Source organism: Cygnus atratus, chromosome 2 (assembly GCF_013377495.2).
Source record: "Cygnus atratus isolate AKBS03 ecotype Queensland, Australia chromosome 2, CAtr_DNAZoo_HiC_assembly, whole genome shotgun sequence".
NCBI classification, from domain to species: domain Eukaryota; kingdom Metazoa; phylum Chordata; class Aves; order Anseriformes; family Anatidae; genus Cygnus; species Cygnus atratus.
The window spans coordinates 45,552,356-45,571,984 of NC_066363.1; the positions used below are offsets into that span (position 1 = coordinate 45,552,356).

Genomic DNA, 19,629 nt, shown 5'->3' on the forward strand with positions numbered 1-19,629 from the left:
TTACACCACTGACACAAGATGGCACAGGATGCCACCACTTCACGTAACCAATGAGGCGCTGCTCGTTTCTATCGTCCTCCTGAGACAGCCAAGAGGTGGCGATGCTCCTGATTTTCTCTAAACAACCCTAGGTTTCTCAGTCACGTTCCCACTGTCTCTGGCCAATTTCCACCTTCCCAGGCGATAAGTTCTTCCTCACTTTCTTGTTGTGTCCTCATCAATGGTGGAACGCAAAAGGCAATGCAACTTTCCAAGACTCCTTTGGGAGAATTAGAAAGCAGGTATTCTTTATTAACAGCGCTGGGTATGTGGGGGATAATTCCACCCAACACGTACACCTAAGCAAGACAAGGACTACTTATTTATGGTACGGTGACATCCCTATTCATGCAGTTTGCAAGAAAGGGCAGGATTTATGATAATGGTTTCTCAGACCTAATTATCATATTGCCCCTCCTACTATCGCAGGCGCAGTAACCTCTGGTGGTCGCACTTTGGGGGCTTTCTGATAAAGGCTCATAGCTTTTTTCGTCTTCAACTTCTTTCCGTTTTGCACATGCTCAGTCATTGTTTAACTGCTTCAGCACTTTTGATCTTTTATAAACTCAGCTAACTTAATTGTTTTAAGTTCTACTTTGGGCACCGTGTTCCTTCTTCAGCCTGGATTTTGTGCATACAGCTGAGTCTTCTTATCGCGTGAGGCTGATACAACAACTGAGCAATTTCAGCAATCCCTTCGGGTCACTGTTACACATTTTGTGTTTTGTACTCGTTGTTTCCATGGTCTCTTCAGGATGCCTCCAACGCTCAGGTGTCCAGCTGCACGTCAAGGACATCCCTGGCTCCCAGGGGCAGTTCCCAGGCTGACCTCCTGGCCTGGACCCCAGCCTGGCAGACGTGGCTCCTGTCAGCGTGGAGCAGCCATCTCACGTCAGCATTGTCTCACAACGGTCAGGTGACCTCTGTCAGCGCTGCCATCAGCGACACCCCGAGACCCTTCTGATGTCACCCTATGGCCTCACAAAAGGTGGCTGGCTATAAGTGCCCTGAGCGGCGCGCCCGCGGCCAGTCCGGCCGGTGGTAGTCGAGAGCTCGAGTTTCCACGGCTGGAAGGAGAGAGAGAGGCGGAGGTGTGGCAAGAGGCACACGCGAAGCCAGTCTTGTTGCACGCAAGCCATCGAGGGCCTTCGGTAATGGTCTCAAATCTATAGACATCTCTGTACCTCGTCTGTCCTAAGCGCAGTCTTGCCAAGTATAACCAATCATAAGCATATTTGCCATTCTAATAGCAATGTTTGCAGTCCATATGCGGAATGTTGACAGCTACAGTACTCTAGACAACTTGGTTGAACCTAGAAAGCTGATGTCTGTTTTCTTCCTGGTTCTATCTGCAGTAGTCCTGCTGCCAGCACGCTGGTGGCACTTGAGGCGTCGAGGTCCTGCTGCCAACCCGCGAGGCAAGGGAGGTGCTGAAGACCCCAGGCTGCTGCTAAGCGCCTGGCACCAGGGCAGCCTCCCCCAGAGGACAACCAGCTCCACGTCGCAGCGGCTGCAGGCACCATGAACCAGCAACAGCAGCAGCAGCCAGAGGAGGCCCCCGGGGACGAGACGTGCCCCATCTGCTTGGACCAGCTGTCCAACACAGCTTGCGTGGACCCCTGCAGGCACTCCTTCTGCCTGCAGTGCATCCAGGCCTGGGCCGCTGAAAGAGACACCTGCCCGCTGTGCCGCGGGCCCATCGTTGCAGTTGTGCGCCTGGCCCAACAACCCCGCAGAAGATTCCAACGCGACGCGCGGCTGGGGCAGCGGCAGCAGCAGCAGCAGCGGCAGAGGAGCCCCTCAAGCTACCGCTCCCGCAGCGCCTCGCCCAGGCGCAGGGAGCGCAGCCCCTCTGAAGCGCGACAGCTTGTCCGCAGCCGCTCCTGGCGCTTGGGGCAGGACAGGCACAGACTGCCACTGTCCCTGTGGTACGACGACACCGAGGACATAGAGTGGCTACGTCGGGTCCAGCAGGAGGAGCCGGGGTCTGGTGACCACGCGGGCCGCCACGCCAGGCCCCGCAACTGAGCAGGCGGCCGCGCCTCACCTGGGGACGGGCTGGGGGGTGGCAGCCACAATTACCCCAGGAATAAATTACAACTTTTCCACCCTGCAAAGCCTCTGCCTGCACTTATTCCTGCATCGGTCAGCGGGGCGGGGGGGAGGGGATGGGGGGGATGGACTGAACGCAGTCCTCTGCCTGCGCCACAGATTGGTTTGGGGACGTCTGCTCCTGATGGGGAGCGGCTGCGGGTGGCGGGTCCCCGAGTGAGACTTGGGGGTGAGAAGTCATTTGGGGGATGAGAAGTCAACATGGGAATGGGAAAGTGCTGGGGATGGGAGCAGCCACAGAGGTGACCTGGCCCGACTGGGACAAAAGCTGACAGCAAAAGTCTCCTAAAAGCCTGCCAGAAGAGAACGCCTGCCAGCTGGGGAACCGGGCCTGGCAGCCTGCAGCATCCTTGGAAGGCGCTGCTGGCCTCCTGCAAGTGCAGCCTAAGGGTACCTAAGAACCAGAGACTTCCTGAAGATACCACCACCAAGGGCAAAAGCAAGGAACTACAAGAGCAACGCACTGTCTGAGAAGGAGGAATGGCTCTGCGAAAGGTGCCGTTCTCAGAGACTAGGAAGCATCGGTGTCTATCGCTTGTCTCAGCTGAAACACAGAAATTAGCAGCGGCTTTTGGCTGCTCTAAGGAGGTGGTGTCCTCTGCCCTCTTCTGTCTCTCTTGATAGAAAAAGGACTCCTTTTCAACCCAAAATGGAGCGCCTCTCTCCCTCAGAACTTCCTGTGCTGCACAAATTGTTCTTGCCTACACAGCATCCTAACCCATTGAACCTTTGCTGGGGATGCCCAGCTGACTCTGAACTCTCTGATGGGAGTCTCATGTCTTTGCAGTGACACTTTGTTCTTGATTCCTTGGCGCCAACCCCCGGGGCCCACTCCTGGGTTTGGTCTCTTCCAAGATGGCTTTTCTTAATTAGCCTAATACCCCTCTCCATACTTGCCTTTAATCACAGAATATTGCCTAGTGGTGGTTTGTGGCTATGTGTAATAAAGAGAACTTTTCAGCAAAGAAAGCCTCCGTGTCCTTGTGTATTGCAGCATCCTACCAACTCCCACTTGCCATCTCTTCACGCCCGCAGGCCGGGGGGCATCCCTGAAGGGCTCAAACCTTTGGAAGGTCACAGCATGAACTTCATTGTTGTCAGAAGTGGGATTCCGTAAAATGCACACTCAGGAATGCTTTTGAGGAGATGGTAGAAGAACACTGGGAAGTACACGAGGCTGCCCTGGCTTCAGCTGGGACAGAGTTCATTGTCTTCCCAGTAGCTGGTATGGAGCTGTGTTCTGGATTTCGGATGGCAGTGATGCTGATAACACACCGATTTTTTAATTTCTGCAGAGCAGTGCTTACACAGAGTCAAGGACATTTCAGCTGCCCATATCACCCTGCCAGCGAGGAGGCTGGGGTTGCACAAGGGGGACACAGCCAGGGCAGCTGGCCCAAACTGGCCAAAGGGATGTCCCACATCATGTGGAGGAGTAGTGCTGAACAATAAAAGTGGGGGGGGCTGGCCAGGGTCGGGTGGCTGCTTCTTGGAGTCTGGCTGGACATCAGTCTGTGGGTGCTGAGCAATTGTATTGTGTAACACTTGTTTCATATAATCCATTGTTATAATTATTATAATCACTTTTCCTTCCTTTTCTGTCCTATTAAACTGTGTTTATCTGAAACCATGAATTTTACTTTTTCTTTCCTGATTCTCTCCCCCATTCCACTGAGTGGAGGGGAGTGAGCGAATGGCTGTGTGGTGCTTAGCTGCCTGCTGGGTTAAACCACAGCATGAGGAAATACATTAAAAAGTGGTATTAGCTTTTACTTTACAGACATTTGCTGGAGAATCTCAAGCCATGATAACTGCCTCTCTTAGAACAGGAAAGGCAGTTTTCCTGCCTCACTGCTCATAATTTATTACAGCTATCATAAAAATGTAGCTGCTTGTTATGGTAATTGTGACACAGCTATTAATGCAATAGAACCTTTCCAAAAGTTATTGTTCCTCTGTGAAGTGTTCTCAGTGGATCTCTTGAAACAAAGATGTGCCATCTGAGCTGACTGGGCTTCAATAAAACATGAAAATGCAGTTATACCGTCCAAACAAGTACTGTAATAAAACCACAACCTTTATTTCTGCAAAGTCAGTTAACTAAAGGAAACTTTCTTACTGTGACTTTCTATAATCCTGTACTGAATGTTTCAGTCACCCCTTCAGGAAAAATTGCATAGGCTTTATTTGTTTTATGGCACCTCTAAAACTCTTGCAGTTTTACATGGGGGGAGTAAAAAAAAACAAACAAACAAAAAAATATACTGCCTGATAAATTATACCAACAAACTTTGTTTAATCTGCCAAAAATGTGTGTTCACACTTTTTTCCCTGGTGAAGGAAACTCTTCTATTCAGGGATCACAATCTGGATAACCTTTCAAGCTTTCCTTTAAAGGATGGAAGAAGAAAATTGTTGTCCTTTCAAGACACCACTGATGGTAATGGACGGGAAGAATTTTTTTTTAATCCTTAAAGTACATGCAGAATCTCCTCTCACCCATTCTTTTACCCACAAGTTGTTAGACAAAAAGATTTAACTTATCTTCTGTCACTTCCACAGACACCAGTGCAGGACACCCTGATATGACAGAGGTGGCTGTGTAGCAGAGCATGAGCAATTGCTCCACAAGCTTCCTCTATCTTTCAGGAGATTCCTAGGCCAGGCCCAGCCCTCACTTTGCTTCTCTGATATAATCTCTCTGCACAGATCCTCACTCCACTGAGAAGGGACAGGCATGCAAAACCATGCTTAGGCTTTCACCAGATGGGCTTTCCTCTATTCTCTAGTGTTTTTTTTTAAACTTTATGTGACTTTGGAGCACCCATGCTTTTTCATCAATGGATGAATGGTGCAATTTAAGGAACTTCAAATCTTAGTAACAGTAATTACTAGTAGTGCCTTGCATCTACTGACATCAAAGTTAATTCTAAGCCATATCAAAAGCCGTAGCCTCTTCTTATAAATGAGATAAGCGAAGTTTCAGCCAGCTTTAGAGCCACGCCTCTAGCTGGAGCAAATTGAAAGACTTCTTTCAACAGTGACTGTCTTTTAGTGATTTTCATCAGCTGAAAACAGGAGTTTCGATTCAAATAACAGAAAAAGATCACTGCCTGAGTTGCACACTGTACTACACAGGAATTTGTTTTTATTAGATGAATCCCACCTTGACTAGACATGTTAAAATGGCAATAGTGGTCATGCTCTTGCAATATTTCTGAATGATCCTCCTTAACTTATCCCCATAAGTATTTCGACTACTCTCTAAAGCTATTGCCCAGACAACACCGGCCTAATTTGGAAGCATGCTCTGGCAATATCCTTTCAGTTAATAACAACAAGAGCCATATGTAACTCATAACATTTACACTGGATTACATTTTACATTTGTGGAGAAGGAATGAGTAAGTGAAGTCTTACTACGTCGTACACACCTTTTCCTTTTTCTAGATGTGACTCTGTGTGGAACAGTAAAAATCTCGAGTGCAGTTTTGGAAATCAGGTTTAAAAATGCCTGTCTTTAGACGAGGTTGGTAAACCTATATTTCGACACCTAAATAAATTATGTGATTCAGAAACACTAGAAGTCCAGCAACTCTGGAGAAAGAGGTAATTCATCTTTCAGATGAGAAACAAATTAAGGTCCTGATCATTTATGATTGTTAATGATCCTAACCACAGTAATGCTATTTACCTGTTATAAATAAATTCCAGTACTATTAATCACTTTCTGCTTGCCTGAGTTTTCCTGGCAGTTACAACCTAAAATGCTATTCATCAGTTATGGCATGATTTTGAAAATCTGATGTATGTAACCAAAAATACTCTGATTTGATTTTAAGCTACTTAATTGTCAAATTTTACAAGCACATGCTTGGAGCATCAGAATTGTAAACTTCTGTATAGGGTTATCATACGTTTTTAATTAGAGAAGCTTCATATGTAGGAAGGGACTCTTTACCATTATAAAGCATTTACTCTTTACTTGTAAAGTAATGGTAGATATTGTGATCCAGTGCAATTGTAAACATCTGATCTTTAATTATATGTAAAGCCCTATTATCTAAAAGAGGGTTATGGTCTTATGACACCTACAGATTACAAAGATATTCCCCAGATTACCTCAAATAATTATGTATCATCTATTACACTGAAATAACAGACAGTGTGCCTTACAAGCAGTCACCTAGATTTCCTGGGCTGTGTATTGCTTCAGGTGCTTATTATACGTGTATTGCTAAACAAGATCAGATACTTTTAGCAAGATAATTCTTATAATGAAGAGTAGTGTGTGAGTCAGTGGAGAAATTGCTTATTAAAAATGGAAAAAGGATTTAACAAATATGCTACAGTCTTTTACTCACATTTAAGCTAGATTTTAACTATCAGAAAGTATATCATGAGTGAGCTGTTTTCTAGCTTTTAAAATCCTTGCTTCAACTATATCATCTTTGACTACTTATAGAAAGACTTCTCTAAGCACTTCTTCTCACTTCTCTAAGCACTTCTGATCTGTGCCATTTTAAATAATTAAGTTGTCTTAGCAATAGCATAATTAAATTGTCTTGGTTTTAATTAGATTCCCTTGATTTTTTTTTCTAATTACTTTACAACTTAAGGAAAGCCTCATTGTGAACACTGATCTGAAATCTCTGATGTGTTTAATAATAAGAGGCAAAAAATATCTGTAGGTGAAAATCTCATCAAATTATATTTGCAGGCATTCTTACAACTTTCAGTAAGGTTAATATCAAGCAGCTTACCTTGTCATCCAATTTCCGTGCGCTGAATGAAAGTTCAACGTAGTCATCATTGCCAGACAATTCCTCAGCAATCACCTAAATGGAAAGCTACATTTGAGTTTTGCATGGTGTAATGAAAATGGAGAAAGATGTCATTTGCCAATGTGAAGACTGGAGACCCCATTAGGAAACTGAAGTGTGGTACAAGTTAATATATTTCTCTTTGCAATCAGGAAGGACTAATAGCATTCAGTGAACCACTTGCCCAGCTGGGTGACAACTCATTAAACCTCCAAAACAGAATCATTTTTCATCATGTGACCGTGCCTTATCAAGCAGCTGTCAATGGACAGACCTCCACATCCCTCAGTAAGCCCTTTCCTCTGAACAAGTACTCTTCCCTCAGATTGGACAATGGAGAATTCCACACAGACTCACCGTGTCCAGGGGAAAAAAAAAAAGCTATACATGAGTTGCATTATTTAGGTCTATAGCAAGCTAAATTGGGAAGTCACTTTTCATTAGTTGCAATGAAAGGCACATACACCATAGGAGAGTTCTCCTGGTATCATTTGACTGCAATAGGTACATTTACAAAATGATTTACCGTATACCGGGTCAGAAGAGAGTAACTCTGAAACAATGTAGTATAGTTCTTTCAGGTACATAAGATTTACTGACAATGACGCAAGTCACTGTGCTGTGTGATGTTGTTAAAAAAATGAAATACCAAAGCATCCCTCATGACTAGGCCATTAAAATACTCTAGTGGAGAGAAGGTATTAACTAAAGATGGGATACTTCATTGAAAAATGTTCTTTGAAACTAACTGCATTATATTCTATTTGGTCTTTCCCTGTCCTACAAATTCCCCCCACAGATTACATCACCTAAAAAAACATATTTCCTGGGTATTTCACGTCCACAGCCACTCTCTTGGTAGCCACACTGGCTCCCCAGACAGGGTCTGACCATATCCACCACATGGACTCCAGGTCCTCGAGGATCCACTGGGGTATTTCAACTGTTCCTCAAATCCACTGAAGGCTACCGAGGTGCAGTGGTTGATGCTTTTACTAGCCACATATACAGCCCCCAGCAGTTAGCCAGGCTGCCTACAGCTGCAATATATTTCGTTAGCATCGTGACTTTTTAAGAACTTTTACCCAGTACCTCAGGTTCAGAAATAATGATAACGAATCCATTTCCACTAATTCTGTTGAGACATCAATCTTTTCACATAGTAATTTTTGTCTGAGTTCAGTTTTCTCCCATTTGAGTAAAGTCAACCCGTTCTTTTATACCACTTGCCAGAAGCCAATGAAGCTAACTTGGGTCCATGTTTTATCATCATCATCCAGTGTTAGACCAGAAGGGACAATTAACTCAACTTCTCTCACCTCCCGTAAATCACAGACCAAATATTTTTGCCAGAAAACTCTACTAGCAGGCCTAGTGATTTTAGTTGAAGTAGAGTATTTGTGTTTTCACAAGACTTAAACTCCTTTGTGTCCCTCATGGAACAGGAGGTGTGTCCAGAACACCACAGGGATAGATGGCGTGAAGTTTGCCCAGATAATCTCAGTGGGCAAAACACATCAGTTTATTTAGGGAGCAAAACTCTCTCCTAGCTCTGTTCAGACAGAAAGAAGACTGGGGGATTTCCTTCCAATCCCAGAACCAAAAGTAGTTTCACCTTAGGCATTTAAGCAAATCGCTTCCCAACCAGGCACCAAGGAAATCTAATCTAAGAAAGAAAATTCCCTGGGCTCTCAGAAAGCATTGTTTCTCACATTTTGCAGTCTGCTCTGTGGTTGAAGGCCAGAAAAAAAAAAAAAAACAAACAAACAATAAAGCCAAAAGAAACCCATCTGGTTAATTGTACATCAGGGAAGAAAATCCTTCTCAATCCCCTTCTCTCCTGAGCAGAGAGTCCCAAAGCAGAATATTTTACTATAGTCTCTAACTTAATGCAGAGCTGCAAATGTCACAAGCATGCTAGGGTTAGTGCAGACAAGCTTGATCTTGCAAACAAGCCAGCAAAGAGAAAGATGAAAGAGAGGTAATACATTGATTTTCAGATTTCAAGATACACATGGGGCTGAAGTAACTATCCAGTCTGTAATTGCATTAGAACACAGCTAAAATATCTAATATGATAAAGCTTCTGCATTTGGTGTTGGTGTGTGTGTTGTTTTTTTTTTTCTCCTCACCTTTCAAATACTACCCATGAAAGACTTTTATATTTAATTACTGTTTGTATGCAATACTTTAAGTGCAGCTAGAAGTGTGTCAAAATGAATTTCTGAAGCTCTAGAGCTTTGGATAAAAATAATCAAGCAGTACAACTTCTGTGCTGTCATCAAAGTACTTAAAAGTAGTAGCAGTAGTAGTAAATGTTATGACTTTTTTTTTTTTTCAAATCATACATTATTTGTTGCCATTTCCTTACACGAAACATTTGTCAGAAACAGTAAAATGAATCTGTTAAATTAACAATTTAAATGCATTTCTCAAGCAAGGGTTTCTCTGGTGACTTAGCATGGTGCTTTTAGGGAGATTTAGTCACATTAGATGTCTTTAAATAACAGGAAAATAGAAGTGCATTTAAGACTAGCTTACTGTTATAGATGACTTCCCTGCTGTATTTCCATGTTTGAGTAGGGACTTGGAGAGTTTCCTCTGAGAAACAATCTGAAAAAAAAATGAAAGGGAAAAAATTAGAATCTGTAGTAAACACATGGTTAATTGTGATTTCAATTTTAAGTTGTTTTTCTGTTTGTTTTTATATCAAGGTAGTGCCTTAATCCACAGTCAGAGTTCTAGCACAGTAAGACCACTGCTGAGAAGAAAGTTTCTCCAGGAGTTTTGCACATAGGATGCAATGGAAGGACAAAGCACCCCAACAGGATCAAGCAGAATGGGAAGAACAGTTAACTGAGTAATTGTGGAAAACTGCATGTCAGATTTTCCTCAACTACTTTAAGGATGGAGGTAACAGGACGTTAGCAAGTTTTAAATGAACTTAGGTGCCAACAAGGGGGCAGACGTCAGACTTGCCAAAAAAAACAAAAAACAAAAAAACACAAAAAAAACACCCTACGTTTATTTTTGCAGAAAATTGACAACCATTTCAAAGAGAACACTATTTTATTTCAAGACATCAAGCACTCCAAACTCAGGACAGCAGCAAGCACCCTGCCCCACAGTTTTTATTTCCAAAGTTGTCTCTTTTGCTTCCCAGGTACCAGACCTCCTTTGGAACTCAGCACTGTAAATGAACTTGTCCATTCACCAATTTACAAATATACTTCAAATAAATATTACTAAAGTGACACTGACAAAACATATTGTTTCCTATCCCAATAACCATTACATTTTCATAACAATCTTGTAACATTTAAAAGTAGACCAGTAAAAATAATAGAAAAGGAAAAAAACTTAAAGCAATGCATAACTGGTAAGCTACAGTTGATCATCCAGTAATGTTAGGTTTCTCCTTTCTTCCTCTCTATAAAGTTAATGTTGTCTTAAAATGTTTCCCTTTTCTTTTTCTTTCTTTTTTTTTTTTCCCCCTCTTTCTCTCTCTCTCTTTCTTTCTTTCATTGGAAAACTTCAAAATGCAGCCAGATGTAGAGGTAATTCTATACACACCTTAGGAGCCACAATTAATATTATTTTTAATGTAATAAAATTGGAGCAGGATTGCACTATGCCTACCATGTGCTGCACAGACACTGAGCAAAAGGTTGTTTCTGCCCTAGGAAGTTCTTTCAACAAGCCCTAGGAAGGTTGTTTCTTCACCTGGATGGCTAATCCATAACACTTCAAATAAAATGAACCACAAACAGAGATCTTTGGGAAAATATACAGAAATATTCATTGTAAGAAAGAGGCAGACATCAAGGGAAAAGAACAGCTCCAGGCACTTTGAGAGAGTCCTGGGCATTACACACATTACAGCAATAAGCCAGGCCAGTAAGTAGCAGCCAGAGTCAAAACAGGGTGAGTAATGCGAAATCGCAGCCAGCCAAAAAAGGTGCTGTGAGATAGGACCAAATAGGACGTAAATTTTGGCCTAACATCACCATGGGGATTCATCAATTTTCTGAATTGAACAGAAACACGGAAATAACACGTCAGATTCTACTCAGCTACTGTCATGGAGGCAGCAGGGCAGAAGCAAGCCTTAAAAGAGTTTTAAATGTGAGACAGGGGTGTTATCACAGGGGTGGACAGGACCTTCAGAATCCCTTTGTCCAGCTCCCCAGTCCTAATGCAGGACCAGCTACCACTGGCTCACCTACACCTGACAGATGTGTCTCAGACACCCAGAGGCCGAGAAACACCCTACTCCAGCAATTTATTATGCTACTTGTTATCCTCACCATAAACATATTTGCCTAAGAACTAACCTGATTCTCTGTAATTAAAGCCCATTTTTTCTGTCTAATGCACCATGAATAAGTAAGAATTGTTTTCCCTTTCTCTTTCAGGCAATCTTTATATCTGAAGGCTAATATCATATCTCCAGTCTTTCCAAGACTACAGAACCGAAGTATGTCCTATTTTTCCTTTTTGACCAGATTTTTGCAGACAACAAACCATTATCAACACTCTCTGCTGAGCCCTCACTGACTGGTCCATATCCTACTCTTAGAACAATGCTCAAAATTGGACATAATACTTCAGATACTCTGCACTGGTGCGGCCTCACCTCGAGTACTGTGTGCAGTTCTGGGCACCACAGTACAAAAAGGACATTAAACTGTTGGAGAGTGTCTAGAGAAGGGTGATGAAGATGGTGAAGGGCCTAGAGGGGAAGCCATATGAGGAGTGGCTGAGGTCACTGGGCCTGTTCAGCCTGGAGAAGAGGAGGCTGAGGGGGGACCTCATTGCGGTCTACAACTTCCTTGCAAGGGGGAGTGGAGAGGCAGGTGACCTATTCTCCGTAATCGCCAGTGACAGGACCCATGGGAACGGTGTTAAGCTGAGGCAGGGGAAGTTTAGGCTGGACATCAGGAAGAGGTTCTTCACCGAGAGGGTGGTCGCACACTGGAACAGGCTCCCCAGTGAAGTAGTCACTGCACCAAGCCAGTCTGAATTTAAGAAGAGATTGGACTGTGCACTTAGTCATATGGTCTAAACTTTTGGGCAGACCTGTGCGGTGCCAGGAGTTGGACTTGATGATCCTTATGGGTCCCTTCCAACTCGGGATATTCTATGATTCTATGAGATCCTTCTTATGCAAGAGAAGCTTCTAATGTCCTGCAAGCGACAAGTCTTGTACTCATATACTCTAGAATTACATTTGACTTTTTTTCTGAGCACCATGACACTGATACTATTTATATTTATGATCATTTCAGATTTTTCTTTGCCAGCTGTTTCTAACCCTGCAATTTTGCATCTGGTGATTACTTAAACGGATAATTTGCACTCCTTCTTTTTGGACTGCCTTCCATAAGCCAACTGCTGCCATCCTCATTCACATTTCCAAAATTAAGGATTTCACCAAAAATATTGGTCTGTGGCTGCAAGCAATGCAGCTCAGAGAGCATGGAAGAAGACCAGTAATTTCAGAATTCAGACGTCCTTGTTTCCTAGGATCTTGTTCACTGCAACCCCTTAACTCACCCTTAACTCATAGCTCTCTTTTCTTGCCAGCTAAACAGCTTCAAATAAAAATTGTTGTGTTCCTGTGAACTGTGAGAAGCAAGTTACACAACCTTGTTTGAGATTCTTGGATGAAAGGTGATACATAATTATGATAGATTATTCTCAATATATTATTAAATTGTGGGTTTTGTATCTGACAATGAATTATGGCATCTGGGGAGCAGGACAGATAAATCTCTATGACTTCTCTGCTTTTCCCAAGACATACAGACAACACTGTAAAATACATTAAGCTCTTCCACTGAAAGCTGTGGGTGTTGTGTACCAGAAACCTCTTCAGATATGTTAAATATATGTATCCCCAGTATGATGCAGAACTTGGAAGGGAAACTGTCCTTCAGCTAGCCTCCTTTAAAGACAGCAGGACTTTTCCTCATGAATGACTCAAATCCCTACAGCTCCTTTTGCTGCTTTGGAAAATTTTGTAGCTTTCAAGTGGCATTGGGCAGACAAAAACCTAAAGCTTGGGAGCTCTCATGCAGGTGACAGCCAGCTCACAGCTCCAGAGAACGTAATTTATTCTGATGTTCCCATTACTGGATCACATTAATAAAACTAGCTCTCTAAGCCATTAGCACTGTTATGACACAGTGAGGGCCCCACATATGTAAATATGTGTATTTGTGTGCAAACATTTACCAGTTGTTAATTATATGGTCAGCAAAATGAATCTTCCATCTGGCAATAATGTGCCAAGATCATTGCCTCAAACTGTCATTAGTGATTTAGGATCAGCAGACTATCATTGTGATAACTGATAAGAAATCAGTATTCTCTAGCAGGAAATTGCCCTTTTTATTCATGCAGCGTACAAAAAGCATCTCACTGGTGAAAAGAGCCACTTCTCCAGATGCTGCCATCTATTATATAACATATTTATTGTTTATGTATCAGTGTAAATCATCTCCTGAACATCATCATAACAAGTATCAGATGATCTGATTGCCAGAAAGTGAGTCCTAAACAGCAATAACTCATGGGCCTAGAAAATATTTGCCTAAGTTCAGGGTTAAAGACATGCCTGAACTTGCAAAATGGCTTATTATAATTAACCATCAGGAGTCTGGTTTGACTTCAGCTTCAAAAACTTTCAGTTTAAAACTTTGCTTTCAGAGAAAAGATATTTTGTGCAACTTGATGTGAAAAGTGCAGGAAGTAAATGCCTCTCTTCTTTCGAAAATACAGACATTAGAATCCACTTAAGACCTAGTAGACCTCATTACGTTTCCAGAACATGCTTTTTTCATGAACATTTTATTAGAAGCATGACCTATCAGTGAACAAATGGATGTAGAAACCTCAGAGATTTAAGAGGTGAAGCAAAGAGAGAATTAAGAGGTGAAGTTAAGGTTATTTGTGGTGACAGCCACATATAAATTACTACACAGTCCTGGTCTAAGACAGCCACATGTCCAATAATATGTATCATACTTAATACATTTGCAAGAGGCAGGAATAGGAACAGAATGTAAAAGCAGCTGCTGTGTTTTATAGAGGGGGGCACGCACATGAAGCCATTCCTATTTACCTCCTATGAACGTCATCTCAACTAGATTTCTGGTCTGTACTGCCAAGGGATATCAGCTCTGGGTAAGACAGAGGCAAGAAATTCCCCTAAAGATGATCTAAATTTGCCTTACTACATCCAAATACAAATAGGGTAACGACAGATCTTAAGAGATTGCTGTGATTAAAACTGAATTCCCATGTTGCTCTTTGATCCTATTTCCAATTTAAAATATATAAAAGGTGCCTTGCTATTTTTATTTAAGAAGTACTAACAGATGCAACATTTTGGATAAAAGCACCAAGGCACTAACACCAGCTGTGTATAGCACATCTTATTCCCCAGCCACTTTTGAACCCACCAAATACTTTCTATGAATGGTGGCAGAGACACAGCAAATGTACTACATTTTAACACAAAGAGAGACCAGACAGCAGGTAGGTGCCAGTGGCCTTAACTCTGCTCTCATGAAGAAAAAGTTTTGGGAATGAGTTCACAGATACCAAGAAAACGCTGCAAGAGAAGAAGTTCAGACATATGTGTCCATAATGAAGAAAATTTCATTCTCTATAACTGCTAACACTTTTCTTTCTTTTTTGCTGGTAGAGCCAATTTTATTGCTGTAATCATCCCTTCTGTACATATGATACTTGCTGTACCATACTCATGTCTCTTCAAGATTTGCTTTGTTCCCTATAGTACTGATCAGCTCACAGCTTTTTTACATTTGAATTACACCTCTCCCTGTTCCTGTTAAAGATCTGTGCCTGAAAATAGTCAATGAAAACATGCAGGAAAAAAAAAAGATATCCATATCACAAGAGGCAATAATGCTATCACAGGAAATAGCTTATCAATAGCATAAAACGTCTTCAAATTTAATTAGTATGTAGTGTATGCAACCCATTTATGAGTAGTTATAATAATAACTCATAATAATAGCAAACTAAATTTTAAATTAGTTTTCTAAAGACTGCTACAGTAATTCATACAAAAAGATAAAGTATGTAAAAACAAAGCAGTACAAACTGTACAAGTAATTCCATTAACTTTGACTGGCAGGATTAATGTAGAACTGAAAAATCCTACAGCTTCAGAGACCACGCTGCAATGGCAAACCCAAGAGTTTCCTGGGGATAACTGAGGTGTTTAAATGGTTAGGTAAACTTAGGAAGTGTACTGTGTGAATGACTTCCTTGTGCTCTGAGTCAGCCCTGCTAGCAAATGACATTCATATCTAATAAAGTACATTATTCATCCCACTAATGAATTGAGCAACTTCATTTACAGGAGATCAAAGGCCAAGTATTTAAAGGTATTTAGATACCTAAGGAGGCCTACAGACATCTAATGAGATTTAGGAATTCAAATACCTTGAAAAAAGTGGTCATATGTCTTTTGCACTACAGAAGCAGTAGAGTGATTATTAAACAAATATTCTCATACAGACAATTTCAGTTTAATTAATTCAGGTGCAATCATGGCTCTCTTAGCTTTTCTCTAATTCAAGAGCAAGGGGATTTGCATTGGTTGAAACTGAATTAGCAAGCATTTTTAAGTGCATAATCTGTTAATGACATATAGTATTAAAACCACACAAGAAACAGCAATAGTCCTTACCAAGAAGGTTTTCAATATAATTTGTACATATATGCATGTATGAAAAACATGAAATCTCTAAATTATACTTGAAAAGGTTCTTGAGAGGCAAAGAAGTGCATCTGCTTTTTTTTTTTTTTTCTGTACAGGTGCTACTAATCCTGGTACTTAATTCCTGTGTGATTAAGAACTGAACTTTGGCTACTAGAAAGTTTGAGCCCTTACTGTATTAACTTATGTAATTTTATTGCATTATGAAGTTTATGCAATACAAAACAGAACACTCCAATAAGAGAGCTCACAACACAAGAACATTAACACACAAACAGAAAAGGGTTTAGGGTTTTCCTATCCCAACTGACTACCCTGACAATTAGGCTATCAATTCTTTGACAAGGTTTGTCTCTCTAGGATTCTTTTCACTGTTTTTTGACAGATAATAATAATAATAATAATACATCTCTTGCCCCTTGAAACAAACACAGTTTTTCTGAGTGACGAAAAAGCAACGGAAATACAAAAGCTTCATTAAATGGGGATTCAGTTGGAAGTGATTAGTCAGAGTGAGTGCCTGAACACTGTTCCTAGGGATGTGGAAAGGGAAAGTGATTAAAAGGGCATAGAGAAGGGGAAGAATTTACTGTTACAGACAGTATCTGTAAAACCAGCAACAAGGATGAGGTGATTCATAGCACCTAAAGCACCTGTATGAAAACAAGAGGTAACCTCTATAAAGTGATGTCCCGAAATAGCTGTTAAAATATTACTCATCATGATTTCACTACTTATCACCAAGACACTGGTACCTATGCTTAGCAGTGTCTATGCAAAGAATGGTAACTACGTTGCAGAGCTAGAATCAGCCAGAAGACCAAGTCAGATGCAGAACCTGATGGAGCATCCCAAGGCACTAACGTTGCAGTGGAATGCACAGTGCCAAACCACTGCTCTATCCCAACACTCAAGCTCCAAGTGAAGAGAGCGGTCACATGCAGCAAAAACCTTCCAGAATTTCACAAGTATGCTTCAAATTCAAAACAATCTTTGTTAGGTTACAAGCACAACACCATATAGTATCTTTGCTTAAGTAAATGATTCTATATGCCATAGGACTGTACCACTTCATTAACTGCTAAAAAGTGGTATTGATAGATACTAGATATTTTTATAGTTACTTAGAAATGAACTGCAACATGAAAAATATTAACAATTTTTTTTTAAAAAGCACAGTCTGCTGTTATGCATCTTAACCTACTATTTGGCAATTTCACTTTATTTAAGTAATAAATAATACAGCTTGGAAAGCTTAATTGGTTAGAGTATAGCACTTCTTGTCAATGTAAAGTTCCTTACGAAACTCCATTTTATAAGCTACTATAAAAACAGACCACATTTTAAGACGATGCTACTAACTGAGAAAAAATTGTTTGAACTTTCAAGTTTAGTACCTTCTCTAATATTTTAGGGCTTTCTTGATCTTATTAGCATGCCAATTGGCAACTAGCTTTTGCACAGAACATATTTGCTAGCATTCTGCAATTCAGCACATTACCAGGACACTCTGAAGTTGCTGGTAAAATGGAATGTAAATGGAGCCTTTCAGAGTGAAAGGAACAGATTTTTAGTACTCTAAAACCAAAATAAAACAACAACAGCAAACAAACAAACAAACAAAAAAACATCATTTAAACCCCTCCCTAAATATTCAAGAGATAATCTGCTACTGTTTTATATGAAAGGGGAACTCTTGAGTATCATGATGAAAAAACAAACCACTTTAAGGAAATGTATTTATTTAGTGCACGGAGTTTTTGTTATGTACACTCAGCAGGCATCTGTCCATGACTAGCTGTTGTACTGCGTATAAATACTGCAGCATATGGAATGCCTGTTGACATATCTCTTCTTCATGTCCAGGTATAACTGACTGCATGCCAGGATGCTGTTAACCACACTATTTACCAGCAGAGGCACAAAATTGGCTTGTCCCAGCAGGAACAGTAGAGAAAATTGTTGCTGAATATCCAGCAGGGTATCCGTGGACAGTGTATGTTCAGGACCTAACAGGCTACAGCTCTTATTACTCTCTTGGGACACAGATTCATTACAGCATTTGGGAGAGGGCAATTAATAACGACACTTTCTGAAGGACTGCATTTCTCCGTCTTTCTCATCCACGATCCCAAATTTCCAATAGTACTAATTAGGCTGCATGTAAGATGTACCCAGACTGGTATTGCTAAAGAACGACAAAGTCTCTGTCAGCCTACTGCATAACCATTCTCTTGCCTTTCCCACTACATATTACTCTGATAATTTTCCTTAAGGTAGGAGTATTACATAATGTGGGCAAAAATGTAGGTTTACTATACATCTAAATGATGATCTACCAACAGGTCCAGGTAACAGTGAATCTCTTCTAGATCAGCTATTACCTAGAACAGAGCAAAAGAAGTTGGCACATTCATGGGGAGCAGGTAGGGAATCAGTCTTTCAGACTATGCCTGAAATCTACAGCCTTTCTGGATGTCACAGATAAGACCTACTTGCAATGGGAAAGTGATTTGACAGGCAGGAACACACAGCACACAAAATCACAGCATTTTATTCAGCCATTAAATTGATGTAGAGCAACAAATTCATGTCAAAAATAGCTCAGGAAAAGCCAAGACTCTATTATCATCATAAAAAAAAAATGCAGTAATTAAAACAAACAGCTAAATCTGAGTCTAAGCTCCATATATATAGCTTGTGCTGTAAGATTTTCAATTTGAACTCCTAATAATGGCTTTGCTTCGATGACAATCCCAGAACTAACAACTTAGGATTTAAAATCAGTTGAGAAACCATATAAAGTTAAAACAAACAAACAAACAAACTAGAAAGTGGAATAATAAAAATAAATAAATAAATAAATAAAACAGCAAAAAAATCTAAGCATGGGATAAGAGCCCTCGAGGCTATGTTACTGTGAACAGATTTCACACTGTTATTATTTTTTCTTGGATACCATTAAAATTACACTGCAACCAACCCAGCTGTGTGCTATTTATAGAGATCAAATCATTATAAAGACATGTTTATGCTACTGGCAGCAGCAACGACATTTTTTCCCCTCGTTTTCAAGTCAATTAGGAGAGAAAAACATTGTAATAACTTTTTCTTTCTCATTCTCCTTGGCATTACAGGAATAGTTTATTTTCATTGATTAAGGCCACAAAATACCCACAAGTCTGTCAGAAAAGAACAGACTTTACTAACTACCAATACTTTCATGTTAAGCTTTCAAGTTAGTAGGTATATATATATTTCTTATTAATTCTCTCACTGAGTAGACTTCTTTTTCAGCTTGTTTGATCCAAATGGCTTTGACCATTCTTAAATAACAGCACAAAGAGAAACAAAGGCATTAACGTGCAGTGGATACTGAAGGAACAACAGAAGGTGAGAAATAAGAAACAAAATCTTTGCAGCATCTTCCATTGCAAGTAACACTGTTCAGAAGTTTATGTGGAAACACTAAAAAAAAATAAGCAAAAGCACTGCTTGATCTCACCACCCAATCTACACCAGACCACAGACTGGAAACCCAGTTTATACTCAGCTTAATGAAACTGAGACCATCCTCAGCATTACTATTATGGACAGAACGGAGATCTGTGTTATAAGGCCCTACACAACAAAAAGCCTGCCAGGTAGAAATAAATTCTGTGATACCTGGGACACTGTAGCATGCTATCAGTCAGCAATATAAGAATTTGCTGCAGACCTGGCTCCAACAACCTCTAGATATCGATCCTGTGGGTAGGACTCATCACCCTTAAATTTAGTCACCAAAAAAGTTAGGTATGTACTCTTAAGCCAGATGTCTAGACTCTCTTGATAAGTGATGGAGAAAGACAGGTATCTCATGAAGGCAATTTATCCTATACTATGATGGGTGTCTCAGGT

At 40.9% G+C, this 19,629-nt stretch overlaps 1 protein-coding gene across 2 annotated transcripts in view; it reads right to left on the minus strand.

The window, feature by feature from the left end:
* The window catches only part of CPNE4 (copine 4), a 243,803-nt gene that overhangs the window by 94,027 nt on the left and 130,147 nt on the right, over positions 1-19,629 (minus strand). For both annotated transcript variants that reach the window (XM_050708809.1, XM_035549705.2), the window contains exons 4-5: positions 9,516-9,587; positions 6,915-6,989 (exon numbers count right to left, since the gene is read on the minus strand). In XM_050708809.1, the coding sequence (XP_050564766.1) occupies positions 6,915-6,989; positions 9,516-9,587 (147 nt within the window). The remainder of the gene's footprint in view (positions 1-6,914; positions 6,990-9,515; positions 9,588-19,629) is intronic.